The sequence below is a fragment of the Ammospiza caudacuta genome, chromosome 3 (genome assembly GCF_027887145.1).
Source record: "Ammospiza caudacuta isolate bAmmCau1 chromosome 3, bAmmCau1.pri, whole genome shotgun sequence".
In the NCBI taxonomy this organism is placed as follows: domain Eukaryota; kingdom Metazoa; phylum Chordata; class Aves; order Passeriformes; family Passerellidae; genus Ammospiza; species Ammospiza caudacuta.
The window spans coordinates 66,881,652-66,903,147 of NC_080595.1; the positions used below are offsets into that span (position 1 = coordinate 66,881,652).

The following is a 21,496-nucleotide window of genomic DNA, read 5'->3' on the forward strand; positions in this document are numbered from 1 at the left end:
TTTATTCTATACTCCTATCTATTTGAATCTATTAGATTTATATCTAGGTCAGTCCTTGAATAATATAGTCTCTGAATTCCATTAACTTTCTGATAGCTCTATTACAAGTCCTTGCATAGTCTATCAGAAATAAGAATTTTATTCTTTCGTGTTCCACTTCTCTCTCACAATAGAGATCAAAACCTGGGTATTACAATCTATTGTCACAGACATTATTTCAATATTACTTTTCATTTAGAGGATCAAGAGGGGAAAAAAGGGGTGAGTTTTGTAGATTTCCCTTAAAAATGACATAAATTAAGTGAAATGTAGAATCGTACTGAGTGTACAGATTCATTCCAGAAAATACACCCTCGTAGAGTATTTTTCTGTGAACATTGTTGAGATAAAAACACATCTTCTCATTGCCGATTTCCACTTGAGCGCTGCCAGGAGAGATTTCAATTCTTTAAGTTGCACTGCCCTCTAGGGGAAAGGATCTTCGGCTGTCGCTCCGCGAGAACAAAAGCCACCCTGGCTTTTCTCCTTCCGTTTCCAAGGCTGAACACTTTGCTTCCTCCAAATGCTACGCACAGAGATGAGCTTTGTACAGCACAGCCGTGTTTTACTTGCATTTTTATTCCCTTACATGTTCTATTTGTGTGAGTGATGCCTTGCCCGAAGCATAAACCTGTTTAAGTAGGGAATCTTGCCCTGTGGAGCTCACCCTTCCTCTCAGTGGTCTGGGGACACAGACTCGGGGGACAAAATGGTTACCAGGGTTTTTCTGCTGGAGGTTAAATCTTGTGTGGCTGTGTTTGGGATCCTCCACAAGGCAGCTCTGGGCTCCCTGCAAATCTGGGGTGCACTGAAGGAGCTGATCACGGTTGCTTGTGCAGACCATGAAACTGAAAGGTGGTCTCTAGTTTGGAAAAATTATCATTTTCCAACAAACACCTGACAAACAGGCAGGTTTTAGTAAGAAGCTCCCAAATACAAACAAGAAAAAAACCAAAAACCTTTTCTGCTATTTGAGTCCTGGTATTTTCTAAAAGGAAATAATCAGAGAGATAGTCAAATGATGGACAACTATGATTATCATATTCAAACTCAAAAGGGTTACAGGGAATCAAGGTACCACACTGGGAAGCCATCTGGGTATGATGAATTCCACCCCCCTTCCAATCAAGTAAAACTGGTATTTCACAATATAATTTAATGCTGTCAGGCAACTGTAGGGCTTGAAAATGGAATACAATTCCAGGAGAGAAATTCCTATAGCAGATCTTTTCTCTTTTACAATGTCTTAGAAAATATGTGTATTGAAGGAGGAGCAGAATGTGGTTCAGTGAAGCGTACATAATGCTTCAGTATCTTTCCACAGTGGATACTCCAAATAAGATAGCAGAAGTAATGACTGAATCAGAGAACAATGATTGGATTTAGTATTTGGAACAAAAAAATGAGATCAGGTTGGTATGGAGAGAAATAGGCTGCCATGGCTATCAGAAATTCTTGTAAGGAAAAAGAGTACACTGTGAAAATTATGGGAATACTGAAGCGGAAAAAAATCAGTAGCTAATGAAAACTCATCTTTGAAGAAGATTAAAGGTTCCACAAAGGAGAGGGAAATGGAGATTATGCATTCATCACATGAAGCAAGCTGCAATGTTGGCTGTGAGCTGATGCTGCGCCTCCAGCACCTTGTGGCTACTGCGGTGGTGTTATGTGGGAGATGAGCACAGCACACCTCGCTGGCTCAAATCAGTGCACAAACAAAAGTGAACATTAGGAATTACTGTTCTGGATCTACTGGCTGAACTAAAGGTACTCCAAAATTTTTCAATGTCCACTGATTCTGTGTACTTACCTTTCAAACAAATAGCTATAACAATTTTATTAATTATTCACACTTTTTCTCACTAGACAATTGCAGCCTTCAACCTTCAGCCTGCAAAAATTCCTTCTCAGCCTTTTCATGTTTCATTTTGAAAATAGGATTGCCTTTAAAATCAATTGAAAGTGACAGATTTAGCAACATCCACAGATAAATCAAATCTGAGCCAGTATGTAGTAGTGTAATGACTGCATGTTAGTAAGAAGGGAAAATTGTAAGAGACAAAAATGTTCTTAAATTGCAAAACAATGTATACTTCTAAGTATTTTATTTTTAAAACCCAATTTCTTTATGTATCCTTAAGTGTCTAGTTTTGATCTTAAGATTTTTTACAAATGAAAGGGTTGTACTGAGACAGTATCCTTGGTATTATAATACCCTTATTGTTAAATATTTTTAATAAATATAAGTATATATTATAATGTTTGTATTATTAAATATATAACCTAAATTTTCTGGTCCTTGATTGATTGTTTTTAAAAGATTTTCAGGCCCTACTTTTTCTTCCAGGACTATTTTCTTTTTTTGTGGGCCTTTCCCCTTTTTTGGGGCTGTGCTCATCTACTGTGATTAGTTGGTAATTTCCTTACAGTCTACATAACCCCAGCTAACATCTGTGCACACAGCGGGTGAGGGTCTGCACCTGGCCAGGGGTCTCTGTGACCTGTGTGACTATTAGTATTATAATGGACATAGTTCAGCTATAGGACGCATGGACATTAAATATTTTGCCAAGTTAATAATGTATCCATAGACATGCATCAACACCTTGATTTATGACATCCTCAAAGTTCGCTAGCTCCTAGGTGTCCTTGGCTATCTGTTTTACTGACATACAACGTTTTGCTTTACTACATCCAGTTTACTACACCTTGATTTGCTGCATCCACAGCTGACAACTAACAAGCTTTAGGCTTCAGCTCCCTTGACTGAAGGATGCTGGCTGCTGCTGTTGCCCTGACTGGATCTCCTTTCCTGATCACTGACAGAACAAGAGGACACAGTCTCTCTCTCAAAGCTACATCAGGGAAGGTATAGGTCGGACATTAGGAAGAAATTTTTCACCGAAAGGAGAATAAAGTACTGGAATGCTCTTCTTTCCCGAGAGGTGGTAGAGCACCATCTCTGGACGCGTTTAAAAAAAGACTGGACATGGCACTAGGTGCTATAGTCTGGTTGAGGTGTTAGGGCATAGGTTGGACTTGATGATCATAGACGTCTCTTCCAACCTCGTGATTCTGTGATCATTAGGCCTGAGGCGTACGGAGCCGCGAGCCCCAAGAACCCCCCGGCCCCACAGAATCCCTGCGTGCGCGTTCCCGCGCCAGGCCGGCAGTGACGTGCCCGCGCCGTCAGCGGCCGGAAGCGCCGCTGGCAGCAGTAAACAACGGCGTCGGGAGCCGCGGCCGCCGCTTCCATCTTGGAGGAGCCCGAGCCCGAGCCCACCGGGGACCATGGGCAGCGTCCTGGGCCTCTGCTCCATGGCGAGCTGGGTAAGGTGGACGCGGGCGGCGCGGGGGTCTCTCCCTGCCTTTCCCTGCAAGCCGCAGGCTCGGAGCCGGCAGCCGGCGCTTCCCCCCCTCCGCACCCGGGCCTCGCCCGTGGCCTCCCCGCGGCTGTGTCACCCAGGGCGGCTGCGGCGCTGCCTTCCCTCCTGCTCCTGCGGCACGGGGAGGCTGCGGGCCCCTGCCCGGCCCCTGCCTGGCCCCGTCCGAGCTCGGTCCGCCCCAGTGGCCGCGGCCCCCGCTCCGCCGGGCAGGGCTCTCTCCCCGCCGCGGGAGGGGGCGGGCCCGGCCGTGTTCCCTCTCGGGCTGCTCCCGGGATCCGCAGGGATCCGTCGGAGCCGTTTGGCCGGCGCTGTGGGGAGCTGCGTCCTTAACCCCGACAGGCCGGCCTGCCGAGCTGCTGGGCGCCGCTCAATCCGCGTTGCTGTGCGGGTGGTGCCGCGGTGTCCGCTGAAATCACCTCCCCGAATCTCCAAAGAGTCCGGTCAAATGCTTTGAACTCAGCCTTTCTTTCGGGAAAATCAAAACCCGCACGTTTTCCCGATTCTAATATTTGTATTTAATGCCTCTTTCTTACGGCTTTGTCTGTAGCAGCTCCACCCTTTGTAGCGTCTTTGTCTCGCCGAGCCATCCTTTCCTGGCGGCACAGTAATCCGTGGTAATGTGTCACCACGTCAGTCAGGTGATGTTTGTTCATGGGAAACAGTAGATTGAGATGGCATTAAGACTCTTGGCACGATGAAGGAAAGCGAAGAAGTTGGTAAAGAGTCTTCAGCTGAGACACTGCTTTTATATCAATAAGTGATATGTCTTTCCAAGTCTTGTCCTTGTCTATATTGACACAGTCAAGTGGTTTGTGAGTTTTTAGATGTTTGCAGTAAGAATGTCAGTGGGATTGTGAAAATCTGAATTTTTAATACCAAAAATAATTGTACCATGCATGAATCAAATTACATTACCTATTATTAAAGCGTTCATGCACACACTTCTAGTGATATAACAAGACCTCATATTTATCCAGGCTCGTACATCTGAATGTATGGGTTGTGGCTCTTCTAGTACAGAGTGACCTTTAATTAAGAGACATGATCCATAATCCCTTAATCTCACGTACAAATTATACGAAATTATCATAGAATTAGGAAATATGCATAAATTAACTTCCAGGCTGATATGCCTGTAAATAATCAACTAGAACACTGATAATATCCTTTTTACTAATTACTGTCAGGGCTCATTTTGCTCTCATAAACATTTTGCATACTACTTAATGGTTTAGCCACTTAGGTTTGAATTACTAACTGGATATAGTTAACAGTATTATCTTAAATTATTGTTAAATACTTCATGACATTGTAACTATAGGCTTTATTTCAAATGCTTGAGTTAATATATACTGTGTTTTCAAGTTCATAAACAGGCTTTCTGACAACTGGTTGGTGTTTGTAGTGTTTGAAGAACCCCTATCTACTTGTTCTTGATTGTTTGTTTTTCTGCAGAGAAATTCAGCCTGTTAGATAAAATGATTTCCATGAGATCATAATCTTAAATCAGATTTACTGTGAGTAGTTAACCCCTGTCCCTTCCTTTGAAATGCTCAAACAAATCAGGATGGGTAGTTTTTGTTGGTATTATTTTTCTCTTTCCCCTGATGGCTTTAAAGGGATCATTTTCTTTCCACATTTAAAACCACAGCTAATCAGCACTTAGAGCCTGTACAGCAGTTCTGAGCAGGAGGAATCTGTCCACGCTGCTCTCTAGGGATATGTCAGTCCAAACTCAGTCTGTGGCTCTGAGGAGGAAGCACCCAGTGAGGGTGAGGGAGCCGCAGGACCAGGTGCAGTGGGGTTGGTGTGGTGCGGACTGTGGCACTGCCAGCAAAGCTGCCCTGCCCCTGGGGACGCTGCTGTCACTGCTGCCCCTCCGCAGGGCCACAAAGCTGCCCTGCCCCTGGGGACGCTGCTGTCACTGCTGCCCCTCCGCAGGGCCACAAAGCTCCCGTGCCCCTGGGGACGCTGCTGTCGCTGCCGCTCCTCTGCCCCTGGGGACGCTGCTGTCGCTGCCGCTCCTCCGCAGGGCCACAAAGCTCCCCTGCCCCTGGGGATGCTGCTGTCACTGCTGCTTGTCCGCAGGGCCACAAAGCTCCCCTGCCCCTGGGGATGCTGCTGTCGCTGCTGCTTGTCCGCAGGGCCACAAAGCTCCCCTGCCCCTGGGGATGCTGCTGTCGCTGCTGCTTGTCCGCAGGGCCACAAAGCTCCCCTGCCCCTGGGGACGCTGCTGTCGCTGCCGCTCCTCGGCAGGGCCGCGCGGTGTGCTGTGCAGAGCCTCTCTGCTCAGCCTCCTGCCGTGCTTGTGTCTTCTGTGCTTTTGTGCTGTGCTGCTGCTGTGTGTGACTGCTCTGCACTCCCCTGTGCTGATCAGGCAGTGCTTCACGGTAGCATTTTTAAGAGCAGGGGGAGCCTGTCAGAGATGAGGTTGAGGCCAAAGCCATAAGAGCAGAGTCATCTCAGCAAAAGTCTTCTGCTCCTGACAGCCAGGCTTGATAAGGCAGCGCTGTTTTCCCTCTGCTGTGTCTTGCCTCTATTGTTCTCTTCTCTGAAACAACTGAGCTGCTCTTTTGCTCTTTTAATATTCTCTGTCAAGGCAAAGATCTTGATTAATTCAGTGTCTGTAAGCTTAAGAGTAGGGATAATGTAGCTAAACCCTGGCTAGGCCCATCAGGGGTTTAGTGTTTTTGCAAATAATTCAATATATAATCATTTAGTCATTATGCCAGTAGGAAGATTATGTTTAATATTAAAAACTTGTTCTGTGTGCATCAAGGGCAGTAAAATTTGTCCTTTCATGATTTTGTGGGGTTTTCTGTCTCCTTCTCTCTCCTTCAGTATACATCTTGTTACGTGTTCCTCATGCAACTTCCACTGCCCTGGGGAATGAAATGACTCTTTGCGCAGGCATGAATTAACTTGTAAGCCCTGCTGGCTGCTCCCAGAATAGGTGTGTGGGTTTGTCTTTTATTATTTTGCCTTAGTAAGCACCATTGAGCTGCTTATTTTTCCTCAAAAATATAAAGGGATATGAGTTGGTAGGTAAGTAAAGTTTCTGGAAGGCAATAGATTTTATTCAGCTGTGTCTGAGTAACTTTTGTCTAAGCTTCCTTACAGAAGCAAATGAAAAAGTACTTGTGGAGTAACTTTTTGTCTGTATCTGTCACTAAGCTGAGTCACATTGGGGAGTTGAGCTTTGATCTCCATGGTAGTATCTTGCAGGTCAGGGTGAGTAGTTTTTGTTGGTATTATTTTTTTGCTGAAATTTTTGTGGGAGGTGTGCTTTAAATTTAGGAAGAAAGTGGCACAAACTCACCTTGTCTCCTCTGCTGATAAGCTGAATTCCATGGGCTGAATGTTCCTTGGTTCCTGTTCTTTGTGAAGTCTGTAACAAGTAGTTTTGCTGATAGTATACTGCTATTTTGTTGGAATGGTGTGCGTTTTATTCTCTTTTGCCAAAGAGAGAATTGGACTGTAACGTGATTCCTTGTGTAAGAAGCCAGCTTGTATAAATAGTATCATGTATCAACAGGTGTCTCTTGTTCAGAGATGGATATGCATGAGCTGTTTAGGGGCAAAACATTTTAAAAGCTGGTGTTGGAGCTCAGACACTCCAGTGAGGTATACGGCCTCTCTTGAGGCACATTGCTCCAGTGAGGTGGAGACAATCATCTTCATTCCAGCTACTGCAAGTCTCTCCTGTCTGTAGAAGCATTCATGCTTGTGCTTCCACTGAGGCAAGGAGCAAGTTGCTTGAATTATTTAGGTATCTAACAAACACTGGGATGCCTTACAGAAGTGAGTTTTTGTAACCAGTGCTTCTGTCCCCGTGTTTTCTGCAGCAGTTGAGCCTAATCATATATTCTATTCTGCCAAACTCAACCTTTTATTCAAAAGTATGTTTAGAAATACTAATGCAGACAGAATTAGTTCAAGAAAGTAATTTTATGAACAGAGAACTGAGATATTTTTCACTGGAAAGGTTATTTGTGTGTGTAGGAAATAGTGTAAGACAGTAGTACTGTAAAATTCTGATGCATTTGCAGACAATATTTGCCATACGTTTCCTGCTTACAAAGTAGAATTTTGAGATTTTAAAAGGGGGGTTCAAGAAGCAAAATAAAAGAATCTGAGCATCTCCTCTCCTCCTTCTTGTCCTCCATCTTCTGCTGTGATGGTGACATTTTTCGATTGGTTTAGAGACAGACTGCCTAACATAAGTAAAAGGTATTGGAAAATTATTGTAAATAAAGTACACGTAGTTCTTAGTATAAAAAGTCAACACCACCCCAAAGTCAGTCAGTGTGCCACAAACCAACCTGCCAGACAAATCTCAGCAGGTCAGAGAAAGAATGTAATAGATAAAATAAACAACCTTGGAAAGCAGAACCAGTGAATCTCGACTTCTTCTTCAGTCATGGGGCTAGAAAAAAAGACTTTCTAATACCTCAAGAGTCCTCTCGACCACAAAAGCCCGAGACACCTACTCCATCTTTTATGAAGAAGAGGGCCTGAGTGGGATGATCTGGTACTCTGTCCAGTTGCATCCTGAACACCTCCAGTGGTGGAGACTCTTACCATATCCTTGGGGAGGTTGTTGCAGGGACTGGTTGCTCTCAGTGTAAATAATTTCATTATTATATTGAGATGAAACCTCCTATAATCAATGCATTCATATTATTTGTGCTGCACTGAGTGGAGGAGAAGGTAAAAAGGGGCAATATAATAACTATTACATCCTGAAATACTTTTAATGAGAATCTGCCTAGTTTCAGTGGTTTAGCAGACACATGTAATGGTGAAGTTTGCCACCTTAAAGATGATTCTGTATCGTAGTGAAGTGAAGATGTTGGCTCCTTGGGACGGAACATGTGCCAAAAATAATACAGGGAAGTTATTTAAAAGATGAAGTTTGTGGGTTCAGTGTGTGAGTCTGGTTGAAACTGTAGGAATGATAATCGGCCTTGTCCGGAGGGTTTCTCAGGAGTGTTGTGGCAGCCTGTCTGCTTTTCCCGGCAACCCCTGGGGCTCTTCCGGTAGCAGCGGACTGCTTGCATTTTTGGTTGTCATATGATTAAACTGCTGAGAACCCCTTCTGACACATGCCTGTCCTACTGGGTGACTGGAATGTCCTGGTCATGTGGCCTTCTAACTACTCCTGTCCTTAGGTGAGTGTGTGTCTCACGCAGTGATGGACAACTGTGGATTTTGTCCCATACAGGTGGTCTCTGTATGTGTGCTGGGGGAGAAGCTGGGTTTTAACTCTGTTCTGTATCTTTGTGTGTCATGGTTTCTTGTAGTTTAGAGAAGGGCAGTGATCACACATTTTGACTGTACCTTTCCTCCTTTGGCTAATGTTTGCTTGTGGGACCTTGCCTTTCTTTTACTTCCCAAATTGTCACACTGCACGTGGCAGAGAATTGTTCCCTGCTTCCCAACCCTCTCCTGGTGAAATAGCTCCCTTTTTTTCCTCCCGCAATTTTCTATGTGAGAATTAAATACAGGTAAATTTTGTCCTGTTTGGTTTTTCCCCCTTGTAGTATTACAACTGTACAGCATTCCCCATGATACCATGATATTGGTATCAATATCATACAGTATTGATAGCAAATATCAACTTCTGCTGTTGATATTTGGTATCAATAACACATGTTCTGCATATTTGCTCTGTTCTTACTGTTTGTAACTTTTACATTGCATAAGTTAATTTTGCAGACTAACAGAATCACGTGATATGTGAGTAACTGCTAATATGAAATAGTTTGCAACCTAAGATTTAGGCTCTATCACCTGTTTTTTTTTGTGTTTTGGAAATATTTATGGCCCCAATGAGGAATTTATCCCAACTGTGCCAGGTGCTGAGAGTGTACCTACGTAACAGTTGTGCTCATATCTTTTTCCTGTGGTGTGTTTGTTTAATCTCTGCAGCTGTGGAAGGGAGGATGTAGTTGCTAACAAAAGCATTCCTTGCATGTCATTTGGCTGAAATGAAATAAAATTCAAGAGAACAAATGAGCCTGAATCCAGTCTTTGTTTCTTCTGAATGGCTAAATGATTACTTGCAACTATTGAGAAGTATTAGAAATCACTAATTTCACCGTGCAGCGGCGCATTGGGAAGCGCTGTTGTTTGGTGGCAGTGTGGCATGTAGCAGTGACTTAGTCTGCACCAATGGTGGCATGCACAGGATGAGTAATTTTCCATCATATCTGATGATCTGCACAGCTTGATTAAATATTGAAATCTAGTAATATAGTAATCCTAAGCTTTTTAAATAATTCATGTTCTGTCTTTTTGTCAGATACCATGCTTGTGTGGAAGTGCCCCGTGCCTGCTGTGCCGATGCTGCCCCAGCGGAAACAACTCCACCATAACTCGGCTGATTTATGCCTTCTTTTTACTTCTCGGCGTCAGCGTTGCCTGTGTGATGCTAATACCTGGCATGGAAGAGCAGCTGAAGAAGGTCAGGTTATTTATTGCTAGCATTTTTGGGAGAACAAATCTTACAAATAATAGTAATTGACATCTTGAAAAGCATGGGTTTTATTTGGAAATATGTCATTTTGCTACCAGCTGTGCTTCACAGTCACCATTACTTTGTTTGTGAGTCAGAGATGTTGTGGGAAGATCCCTCTGTAGGTGAAAAGCACTCTTTTGAGGTAAAGCCTCTTCTTCTCCAGAGCAGAAAAGATTTTGTATCAAACAAGAAAATTTATGTATGTGTACTTTCAAATTAAGTATTATTGAGATGCTTGTATTTATGGCACTTAATTGATTTTTATTGTGGTTGTGATTAAAAAAAACCAACCACACTCTAAGATGTCTTCTAGTTTTGTCATGCTGTGCTAGTTAAAATTCTATTTTAAATTCTGCAGTGTGTAACAAAAGTATTTTTCACTCATCATAGTAGCCTGTTTTCCACATAGGGAATTAGGAAGTGTTTGTAGCATCTTACAGTTTATTAGCTATATGAAGGTGCAATATAAAACTGGAGAATGGTAATGTGAATTACAGTAGAGCTTACAGGTTCACTGAACTTGGGTTGCATGTACTTCAGTTCTGTTTTGCAGTCTTAAGTTTTTTTCAGTAGATAGTAGCTTTGGTTAGGCATGATTTTCATGGTTTTTCCCCCAAATTATTCATCTGTAAATGTGTATTGTAGGTTGGTGTAGTTACCACTTTAGAGCTTCAGTGAGAGCCAAGTTAAGTTACCTAGGAAAGAAAATTACAGCCTTCTGGAGTATGATTTGACTTCTGAAAGATATTGCTCATGTCCTGGTAGTGACTGGAGAGAATGTTCTCAGCTGTTTCATATGGAAATTGCAGACACACCTAATTGATAGTGAGGGTACTTTTCTTGGGAAAGGCTGTGTCTGTTTTAAAGAGATGTAACTAGGCTGCCACCTCCTAGCTATGTCATAAGCCTGATAGTAACTGTCAAGTCAAATTTACAAGTTCACAGATCTTTAATTATCTCTTGATTCAGATCAGCAAGGGAAAACTGCATTTCTTTGAGAAGTTCTGAAATTGCTAATAACATAAAAAACCTGTTAATAAGATCCCTGTCCCACTCATGGAAACATTCAAGGTCAGGTGGGATGGGGCCTCAAGCAACTTGATGTAATTGAAGATGTCCTTGCCCATGGCAGAGGGGTTAGTCTAGGTGAGCTTTAAAGGTCTTCTCCAACCCAAACTATTTCATGGAAAGATTTATTTCATTTTATCCCGCCTATGCAGTTTTTTTTTTCCTTGCATGTGTTTGATATTCTAGTTGGACTGTAGCTTATGATGCAGTCCTTCAATATCATATTTTCTAAAAGTGTTTATAGTTACATAATGTTACAATAGTAATAAATTGAGTATTGGAAATGTATTAATATTCATTTACTGACAGGAAGTCTTTTAATGATGACTGATGTGTCTTGTATTTATCACAGATTCCTGGATTTTGTGACGGAGGGTTGGGAACAAGTATTCCTGGTGTGCAGGGCCACGTGAACTGTGATGTGCTGGTTGGCTACAAGGCCGTGTACCGCGTGTGCTTTGGCATGGCCATGTTCTTCCTGCTCTTCTCCTTGCTGATGATCAAAGTGAAGAGCAGCAATGACCCCAGAGCAGCGGTGCACAATGGGTAAGATGCAGAAATGAGTGCTGAGATGAGTTAGTGATTAATTTTTGTTTCATTCCACAGAGAGTTTTTCAAGAAATAAAAATATTTAGGAGCCTCATCTGAATTATGTTCCTCTTAACTTTGAAGTTTGTAAGAACTTTTTTTCATTTCTGAACAGTTTTGTTTTAAAGGTCATAGTAGTTACACATATATATGGATGTAGATGTATAAAACATATCTTTTCTCTTTCTGCTATCTTCTCAGTTGCCCCTCTGCAAAACGAAAAGAGTTATGTATCTAGTTTCTGAGCTTCCCAGTGACTTTTCATTTGTATTTCATTTTAGTTAAGGTTATCAGATGTAAGAATATAGTGGCATTTCAGCTTGTGTATTGACACAAGCAGTAGTTTTCATCCAAGTTCTGCCTATGTGTAATGAAGCTCCTTGAACCAAGGAAATGTAAATATTTGTGAGAGGACATGATGCTAAAAAGCCTAAAACCATTTATGGTGCCTAATCTTGGTGGTCACAGTGTTTGCTTAGACTACTGCTTTTTAGAGGTGACTGTATTTAACAGAAGCTATGAACAGCTAAGCCAAGAATTTTATTTTGTATTCAGTATAGTAGGATTAAACGTGTCTAACATAAAAAGAGAAAAAGCTTCAAATTATTTCTGTAGGGGAAAATAATTAAGACTGAGCAGAATATTGCTTTGTTTACTTTTGGGTTTTTTTGGAAAAGAAAAAGAGAGTACATATTAAGATATGTTAGCAAGAGTAACTCAGTTCAGCCTTTCCCTCCACCCTGCTTTGTTCAGGAGAACATGCTTGTTGAGCAAAAAGAAAGTGGTTCAGCTACATTCTGTATCAGAGCTCTGTTGTTTTTTGGTTCTTTTTCAGAAAAAGGCACATGGTGATTTCCCATAATGAGGAATGTTTTTTACCTAAATTTTTTCTAAAGTGTTTGGGATCTTCTTGATAACCTTATTTGGAGTTGTGCTCTCCAATACAAATTTAGGTACTGTTTATGCAACCCATAGCAGTGTGCTCTTCTTAGCCAATCTAACATCAGCACTAGGATAAAAGGAAAAATTTAACTGTTGCTGGTAAAATATTTAAATAACATTACTTTCAATACTTCTGTAATAACTCGTTGCTTCAATAATATGCATTACAGTGAGCTTTATGAAAAGCATTATGGCTTTTAATTTTTGAAATTGTCTGTATGTTCAGTAATATTTTGAGATGTAATCTTTTTGTCAGTGATTTGAAATATTCAGAATATTAGGGTTTTGCATATAGGTGTATTAACTTTTTCATGCTTGCATGCAAGTTAAGCTCAATAATACAATCTGGTGCCAATGTTCACCTTCTCTGCTTTTTTAATGGCAGTCAGAGTGGTTTCTTGTCTCAGGTTTATGATGGCAATAGAAAAAAATTAATTATATCCACAAGATAATTGCTAGCTTGTACAGAATGCACAGCAGCTTTAGGTGTTATTTCAGATGACTGTTGTTTTCAGTTGTAGAATGGGGTAGAGCAGTAAGATCCATCAGAAAAGTATAGAATTAGAGATTAAGTATATATAAACTTGAACCCATTTCTATTTATGTTTCTCTCTAATTGAGAATGACATTGATTAAAAAAGTGGATTCTAAAACTACTTTTAGTGGGGTTTGTATTGCACTGTAAATGTTACAACTTAATTCAACTTTCAGACTGGATTTTGTCACCTCTCTGTATCCCAGGGAGTTAGTTCATTTTGTTCTGTATTCTACACTCCTGTCATCTCACATAATTCCTCTCCACACAACTGGAATTTGTTCTTCTGGTATCCATCACTTGATTGTAACAGCCAGCAGGAGAGATTAAACTTGCTAAAGTATGGGAATAAATGGGAAGGGATAGAAAACTTGAAAAACTGACAAGTGGTTGACATTGTGGGGGTGTGGTACATATCTTTCTGGTGTTATATTCAGTTTTGAAGTGCATGTAGATGGCATCATGCCTGTTTTTGGAACTGCCTGTCACTGGGATCAGAAAAAATAGTCTTTACCTCCTTACAGTTTTGTTAGCATAACAGTTTGAAGTTCTCTATGCAGGGTATATTTATACAGTTAGTGTTTGGGGTGAGTTGTTGTATCTTTGAAGGATATTCCCATGTATGCTTTCTGGAAACATCTGATCTCTTTTGATGGTCTGTGAGTTCATGTCTTTTACTGGAAGAAAAATTCCAATGATACTGCCCTGAAGTAGGGACTTGGAACTTGATTGTGTCTTTTCTGTGCAGGATAAATGATTTGCTTTTGTTTTTGTGGTAAATCCTCATCAGCTCAGTAGGCCTAAAGAATCTGAAGTTGGATGGGAAGAATCTAGACGTTTGTATATTTCTCTCATGTAGGAAGTGAACCAGGACTGGTAGGGAGCTCCAGCATAATATTTGATGTCATTGTAGGCATCAATGTGATCTTTGATATTAAAAGTACAAAGAGATTTTTTAACCCATTTTTCTGATATGCAGACAAACCAACAATCTCACTGCTCTGGTTTAAAACATTCTTAGGAAGAAAAAAAGCAGCTCACAATTGGCCTGATTTGGAACTCTCAAGTAAGAAGATACATCTGGGAAATGTGTCAAACTCTGTGTCAGTCTAACACAGGTTAAGCATAATTTTTTAGAGAGCAAAAATCTTGGGCAGATAAAATTTTTATCCTGCTTCAAGTGAGGCAAGTTAAGAATGAGCAAATTAAAAAAAAAAAAAAAAAACAACTCTTAAAGATGTGTATTTTATATATGAATTAGACCAGACCTAACAGTTGCCTTATTTTCTTTTATTTCCCTTTAGATTCTGGTTCTTTAAATTTGCGACAGCGCTTGCAATTAGTGTTGGAGCTTTCTTCATCCCAGAGGGACCATTTACAACTGGTGAGGGAATGTTGTCTTCCTCTGTATCATGGTGCAATCATACTTAGTTTTAAATAAAGTAAGTGCATGCTGATGTCATACAGTTTTAATTGTAGCTGTGTAACTGTAGTGCTTCTATGTGTTTAGGGACACTGTGATGGGGGGTAAACCTATGGTTCTTAACTGATTTTGTTTTACTTCTCTTCTAGTGTGGTTCTATGTAGGTATGGCTGGAGCATTCTGCTTTATTCTTATTCAGCTGGTCTTGCTTATTGACTTTGCCCATTCCTGGAATGAATCTTGGGTTGAAAAAATGGAGGAAGGAAACTCAAGATGCTGGTATGCAGGTATGGAGGGACTATATTACAGTCAAGTTTTAACTTTAATTTAATGTGCATTGTGTTAAATAAGTTACTTACTGAATAGTTCATTTTACCAATGCAGAAAGGGCTGCTTCATGCAGGAGTGTCATTTTCTCAGATGTGTAGTTCAGCTCCATTGATGTCATTCTGTTGTCAGGTTAAATAAGGGGAAGCAGGGGAAGATGCAGCAGCCTCTGAGTAATAAGATCTGTTCCCTGGGTGCAAGGCATGAGTTTCACAGAATCACAGAATGGGTGAGGCTGGAAGGGAGCACAGCAGCTCATCTGATGCAGCCTCCCAGCTCAAGCAGGGTCATCTGGAGCACACATGGCACAGGATTGTGTCCAGATGGTTCTTGAATATCTCCAGTGAGGGAGACTCTACAACCTCTCTGGGCAGTCTATTCCAGGGTGCAGTCATACACAAAGTAAAGATCTTCCTCATGTTCAGGTGGAGCTTTCTGTGCATCATGGTATCAGAAAAGTGGCAGCTGCAGCTTTTAGGGTTTTTCTTGTTTTGTTTTTTGGGTCAGTTTGGGGGTTTTTTGTTGGGGTTCTTTGGTTTTGGGTTGTTTGTTTGTTTGTTTTGGGGGTTTTTGTTTTTTTTTTTTTTTTTAGTTGTAGCTTTTGCTAGCTCTTCAGTGCTGATTAAAAACAAAGTAACCTGCTAGTGCATCATGTTGAGTGGAATCATCTCAAACAATTGTTTTTTCTGGTTGCCAGTTAATCATTCTTTGGAGGTATACACTGAGTGAAAGGTCAAGGTAGTGAAGGAGAGTAAAGTCATCTCACTGGAGAAATGTTATTTTAATAAAGTGTTTGAGATTTTATAATTTAGGTGTTTCAGAAGACAGTATGGCCTGTGTTAATTCACTGGCTGCTTCTCTATTTAGTGTTTTTTCTAAGATGTAATTTGGAAATGAGATTTTGTGTTCGCCTCTGAAGCTGAAGTATTTCTTCAGTTTCATTTTTAAGCTGTTAGCCAAAGTGTGTCCAGTACAGCTATCTATGTTCCTTTATTCTCCTTGCTCTTCCTGGTTGCTGTTAGGGCACTGGAGAATCAAGCATGGCCTCAGGATTCCAATGTATTGTTTCTTCACGGGCTATTTGAGAACTTCTTTTACATTTCAGTACTCAGAATTCTTGTTGTATATTGTATCCCACACTTGATAATCATGCAGTATTTATTCCAATCATAGTAGTCTTTGTTATTAACCAGTTTAACTATGGTTTTGTTTCTTCACAGCTCTCCTCTCAGCTACAGCTGTCAACTATTTGCTGTCTCTGGTAGCTATTGTCTTGTTTTATGTTTATTACACTCATCCAGAAGGTTGTTCTGAAAACAAGACATTCATCAGTGTTAATATGCTCCTGTGTATTGGTGCTTCTGTAATGTCAATTCTGCCAAGGATTCAGGTACGATTTTAATTCATTTACCTCCTGTATTATCACAATATAATTGTGCCTGCAACTTTTGATTGCCTAACTTACCTGTTCTGTGACTCCTTTGTCTAGGAATCTCAGCCAAGATCTGGTTTGCTGCAGTCTTCGGTGATCACAATTTACACAATGTATTTGACTTGGTCAGCCATGACCAATGAGCCAGGTAAGTGTAGTAACAATTTTACTACACTTTGGGTAGTAACATTTTGGGTAACCAGTTCAGCAATAAATTGTACTTCCACTTCTTGCAGGGCAGCATTAGAGCAGGGTAACAGAATGTGCATATGGTAGGGCTCAGCTACATGTACTGCTAGGAGCCCACTCTCCTGAGGGATAGGAAGGGATAGGGCAGCAGGGAGGGAGGGCAGGGTCTGCCCAGACAAGTTCCCTTGAGGGGGAGAGGGAAGCAGAGTGCCACTTCTTCTGGGAGGTGCTCACCTTTTCCTCCCCTCAAGCCACACTCCCAGCAACAATGTGGGATGTGTAAAATAGCAACATGGCCTTGCCCACACATCTCTGAGCTCCCCCCGCCCTGCAACTAGCATGCTAAGATTGTGTCTTTTCCCCCTGCTTGTATGGCATGTAATTTCTGCTCTTTACTGGCAGAACTGCAGTATTCTAAAGCTTAGATTTTGCAGATCAGTGCAACTCCCCTGAGGAGTCTAGGAGTTTCATCTCTCTACCAGTGCAGAAATTATGATGATTAAAATAAATCACCAGATATTGATTTTAGTGGTTTTAATTGGGTCTCTGACCCTTTTGTCTTAGCTGTGGACAGTCTTCTGTGCTTCTGTGTCATGGAATACATGAGTCATCTAATTCAGGCAGTGATTATGGGAAAATAAGATTGTCTACTACTTTCAGCTGCTTCATCAGTGTTACCTGTGGATGCTGTGGGTTGGGAACCACTCATAATAAAAAAACTGACTTACTGGCATTGTTTTCCATTTCTGGGATGACTACCCCATCTATAGAATATGTTTGTTAAACCTGTTTTCTAGCAGTAGAATTTCTGAAGCTTATTATACAGAAATTTCTGTTTTGTTGCATCTAATTATGTCAGATGGAATAGTAAAGCAGTTGATGCATATCTTACATAAGTTCAGAATCCTTTTATCTGCCCAAAGACATAGATTTTTATGCCATATACTGTCATTTCCCTGCTCTAGAGAGATTCAGTAGGCTAAAATTAAATTCAAATTTCACTTAAAGACTGTCACAGTCACGACGTTCCTTTCTATTTCTGTGCATTCAGCATGGAAATGTGCTATTAAATATTTGTCCTGTTCTTGTTTTATGTAAGTTCTAATGCAATTTCCCTCACAGACAGGCGCTGTAACCCCAGTCTGCTGAGCATCATTGGTTACAACAGCACCACCATTCCAACCCAAGGTCAGGTAGTGCAGTGGTGGGACGCGCAAGGGATTGTAGGACTGGTTTTGTTTCTGCTGTGTGTTCTCTATTCAAGGTGAGATTCCTTTAAAAAAATACATTCATTTGTATCACTTCTTATTGTTGGATATGAAATTGTATTTATTTGGGTATCTGTACCATGTCCTTTCCTGTCATATCCAGCATCCGGACATCCAACAACAGCCAGGTTAACAAGCTGATGCTGACCAGCGATGAGTCAACGCTGATAGAGGATGGAATGCCCAGGAGTGATGGCTCCCTTGATGATGGAGATGATGTTCACCGAGCTATAGATAATGAGAGGGATGGAGTTACTTACAGTTACTCCTTCTTCCACTTCATGCTTTTCCTGGCATCACTGTATATCATGATGACACTTACCAACTGGTACAGGTATTTATCTTTGATTAGATGTTGTGCTGATAATGAGCATACAAGAGGCTGTCTCTTGCTGGAAAAGGAGGCACAAGTTGCATGCTCTGGAATGTCAGTCTTGAGTGAGCCTTCTCAAGGGAAGTGTATCTGAAAACTGTAGCCAACCTTGTTCACAAGTGCCTGCCATATTTTCTAGGATGATTCCTGTTATTCACTGAACTGCTGAAATGCATCCTGCTAAAGTGAACGGGATAAAGTCTTAAATTATATAACAATTAAAAATTAGTAAACACTAGGCCCATGTCTAGTACAGAGAGCTAGAAAAAGGACATGTTATATCAACAGGTCAAGGGGAAGGTGTTTCTTCCCATCTCCTCCAGTTCTGGGGCTTCCCAATATGAGAGAGGCAAGGGAGAGGGTCCAGCAAAGGGCCACAAAGTTGATTAAGGGACTAGAGCATATGTGATATGAGGAGAAGCTGAGAGAGCTGGGACTGGTCAGCTTGGAGAAGAGAAGGCCCAAGGGGTGTCTCACCAATGTGTAGAAACACCTGAAGGAGGTGTGCAAAGAGGATGGAGCCAGGACTTCTCAGTGGTGCCCAGTGACACGGCCAGAGGCAAAAGGCACAAACTGAGACATATGTGGTTCCCACTGAACATCAGGAAACATTTTTCCATTGCTAGGGTGACTGAGCACTGGTGCAGGTTGCCAGGGGAAGTTGTGGAATTTCCATTTTTGGAGGCACTCCAAAGCTGTCTGAGGCAGCTGGATTTAGGTGTCCCCGCTGGAACAGTGGAGATGGACTTGAGAACCTTCAGTAGTCTCTTCCAACCACAGCCATTCTCTGATGGGGCTTGGTGGAAGGAAATTATGTTGTCTGATCCTTGGAAAAAATCCTAACAATAAAATAGTCCTCCTGTGTGTGAACTGTTGCTAACAGCTAGATCAGATCAGAATAAAAAATACAGCTTATGGTCTCTAGTTACATGGCAAAGAACAATTTGTATTGAAAAAGCAACACTAAAAGCTACTTCCTTCAGAAATAACTCTTAATAGATAGTCCTGCTGTGAAATTGATTTGTGGCCCTACTTGGGTCCAATATGACATCAAGATGATCAATTTCTCTAGGTGGTGTGTTGCCCTGTTCTTCTAAAGTTCTTCTAAGCCTTCTGATGTTTACATTTTTGTCATGGAGTTTCTTGTAAATAATGATTGTTTTGCATTCCTTTCTGGAGGAGGAGAGAATTGATGGACTGTTGGTTTGACCAGTATGGTTGGAGAGGTGGCAATTTCATCCTCCAATCCATGGTCACTTTTGGAATTCTGTAAATAACAAGGTCGGGAAATGCACTCTTTTTTTGCCTTGGACATATCAGTGTGTGAGTGTTGTTCATGTCGTATTGCGACAGTGGTGTCCTTTGGCAAGGCAAAATACATTCTCTTTGTCTCAAAGTGCTATTGATTTACTGCCTTTCTGCAGATTTGTTAGAGATTCCTTGTAATTATTTCTGCTTTTTGGCAGCTTCTCATACTGAGTATTTTTTGTGCTGTGGTTGTTTTTCCACCTCCTGTGACACCTACATACAAGTTGTGTTCTTGTACAGACTGGTGTGAACTGCCTGGGAGAAGGGTCCTTTGGTGTGTGAATTGAGAATGATCTCCTGTGAAAACAGTGTTGAAGGGTAGCTTAGAACACAAGTATGTTATATTGAAAAAAATTGCAAACGATCCTTTGTCTTTTCCTTGATTCACAGCCCGGATTCTTCCTACGAGACAATGACCAGCAAGTGGCCGTCGGTGTGGGTGAAGATCTCTTCCAGCTGGATTGGCATCGTGCTGTACGTGTGGACTCTGGTGGCTCCGCTGGTTCTCACCAACCGCGACTTTGACTGAGCTGTGCTGCTCTGGAGGAGGCTGTGCTAGCACCACGCGTCCCTGAAACAAACAGTATTCCAGCTAGTAGTGCGGGTGTAAATACATGTGTGTGTGCTGTCCAGGTAGTATTCCCTGCTTTGTCCTGCATGATTACCTTGAATCATGTCTTGTCATTTCAGTAAATGACTTTTTCTAGCTCAGCTCAGTGGTAATTGCTGTAACGATGGTTTTCAGAGGATTACTCCTCCTTTGAGTGCTTTGGGAGCACAAGATGTAAGATCGAGAGCTTTGGGAAGTATGTTTTCTTCCCCTCAATTGCATTAAATGGTTGTAGGAAAAGAAGTGCAAGTGTTAATAAGGGTAATTAAACAGTGCTAGGTCAGGCTTTACAAGTGAAGAGGGTCTGCCTTTGATGATCCCTGTTGCCTTGATTCCCAAGTAAGCCTTGCGTAAGTGTTGTTAGACTCAAAGGAGTGCTGTGGGTTCACTGGATGTCTTGCAGCACTTAGACACTACCAGCCTGACTTTTCCCATGCCGAGGGCAGTGGTAGCTTCAGCACAGATGTGAGGGGGAAAACTTGCACCTGGAGCTGCAGAGGAGCCAGTCCAGTGTGCCCCACTGCACACAGGACAGGCACCCTGGGGAGAATACCCTGGTATCAGAAGCATGTTTTTAAGGCACCTGTTTACAATGTGCATCTACATAGTATTATTGGTTTTTTAAGTAGTTTACATAGCATAGCTGTGCTGTAATTTATTGCTGTTTTGTGTGCCACTTTCTTGGCTAAACTACAATCATGAAGTTTGCAAGGAGCCGAGTGGTAAAAGCTTGTAAGCCCTTTAGAGGAATTGAGTATTGTGATTAAAAAAAAATGCGGAGAAAAAGAAGCACTGAAGTTACAATAACTAAAGGAGGGTTGCATTTACTGAGGCTTCAACTGAAGGGTTTCTTAAAATATTTGGGGCTCTGAATCTTGAAATCTTTTACTGTATTAGGTATTTTGCTTGTTGTCCATTGCCAGAGATGGACTTGAGCCTAGAAAGTCTAAATCTAGGCATAGTTCCTGTGCAGTTACGAAATCTTAAAATGCTTTTGTGCTTGCTGCTTTGTAACTGAAGTTATAAGCTGCATAATTTCTCTGTTACTTGCTACAACTTGAGCCTAGAGCCGCCTGACTGGGAGTGACCCTGGAGCCTGCAGCAGATGTCATGCTCATCCCTTTCTGTGGTGTTTGTAACTGTGACTTCCTGTTGCTATTCTCTAAGCTTTTATTTTAATTCTGCACCTGAACACTGACATTTACTGCAAAAAATCTGACATGTCAAGTCAAACTTGAGACAGTAACGGAAAGATTAGTAAAGGCTTGTAATAATTTGGAATATGTTGTTACCTTATTAATAAATAAATTTGGATGAAGATGTCCCATGACTTTTGATGTCTCATGGTGCTGCCGGATGTGGCTATTGCAAGGGTTTGTGTAACCTTCTCATCCTCTCTTCTGGGGATGCTTTGTAGCACTGTCAGGTTCTGAGAAGAACCAACAGTGCTGCAGAGCACACCTGTGAGTCCCTGGCTCTTTCAGGAGG

The 21,496-nt window shown here is 41.6% G+C and overlaps 1 protein-coding gene across 1 annotated transcript; it reads left to right on the forward strand.

Annotated features, from left to right (window-relative positions):
• Positions 1-3,237: 3,237 nt before the first annotated feature.
• SERINC1 (serine incorporator 1) lies at positions 3,238-21,326 on the forward strand. Its single transcript, XM_058802892.1, has 10 exons — positions 3,238-3,369; positions 9,730-9,891; positions 11,366-11,559; positions 14,383-14,462; positions 14,651-14,788; positions 16,049-16,218; positions 16,318-16,408; positions 17,572-17,713; positions 17,821-18,051; positions 19,789-21,326. The coding sequence occupies exons 1-10, from the start codon at positions 3,331-3,333 to the stop codon at positions 19,925-19,927; spliced, it is 1,386 nt and encodes a 461-aa protein (XP_058658875.1). The 5' UTR covers positions 3,238-3,330; the 3' UTR covers positions 19,928-21,326.
• The last annotated feature ends 170 nt before the right edge of the window (positions 21,327-21,496 follow it).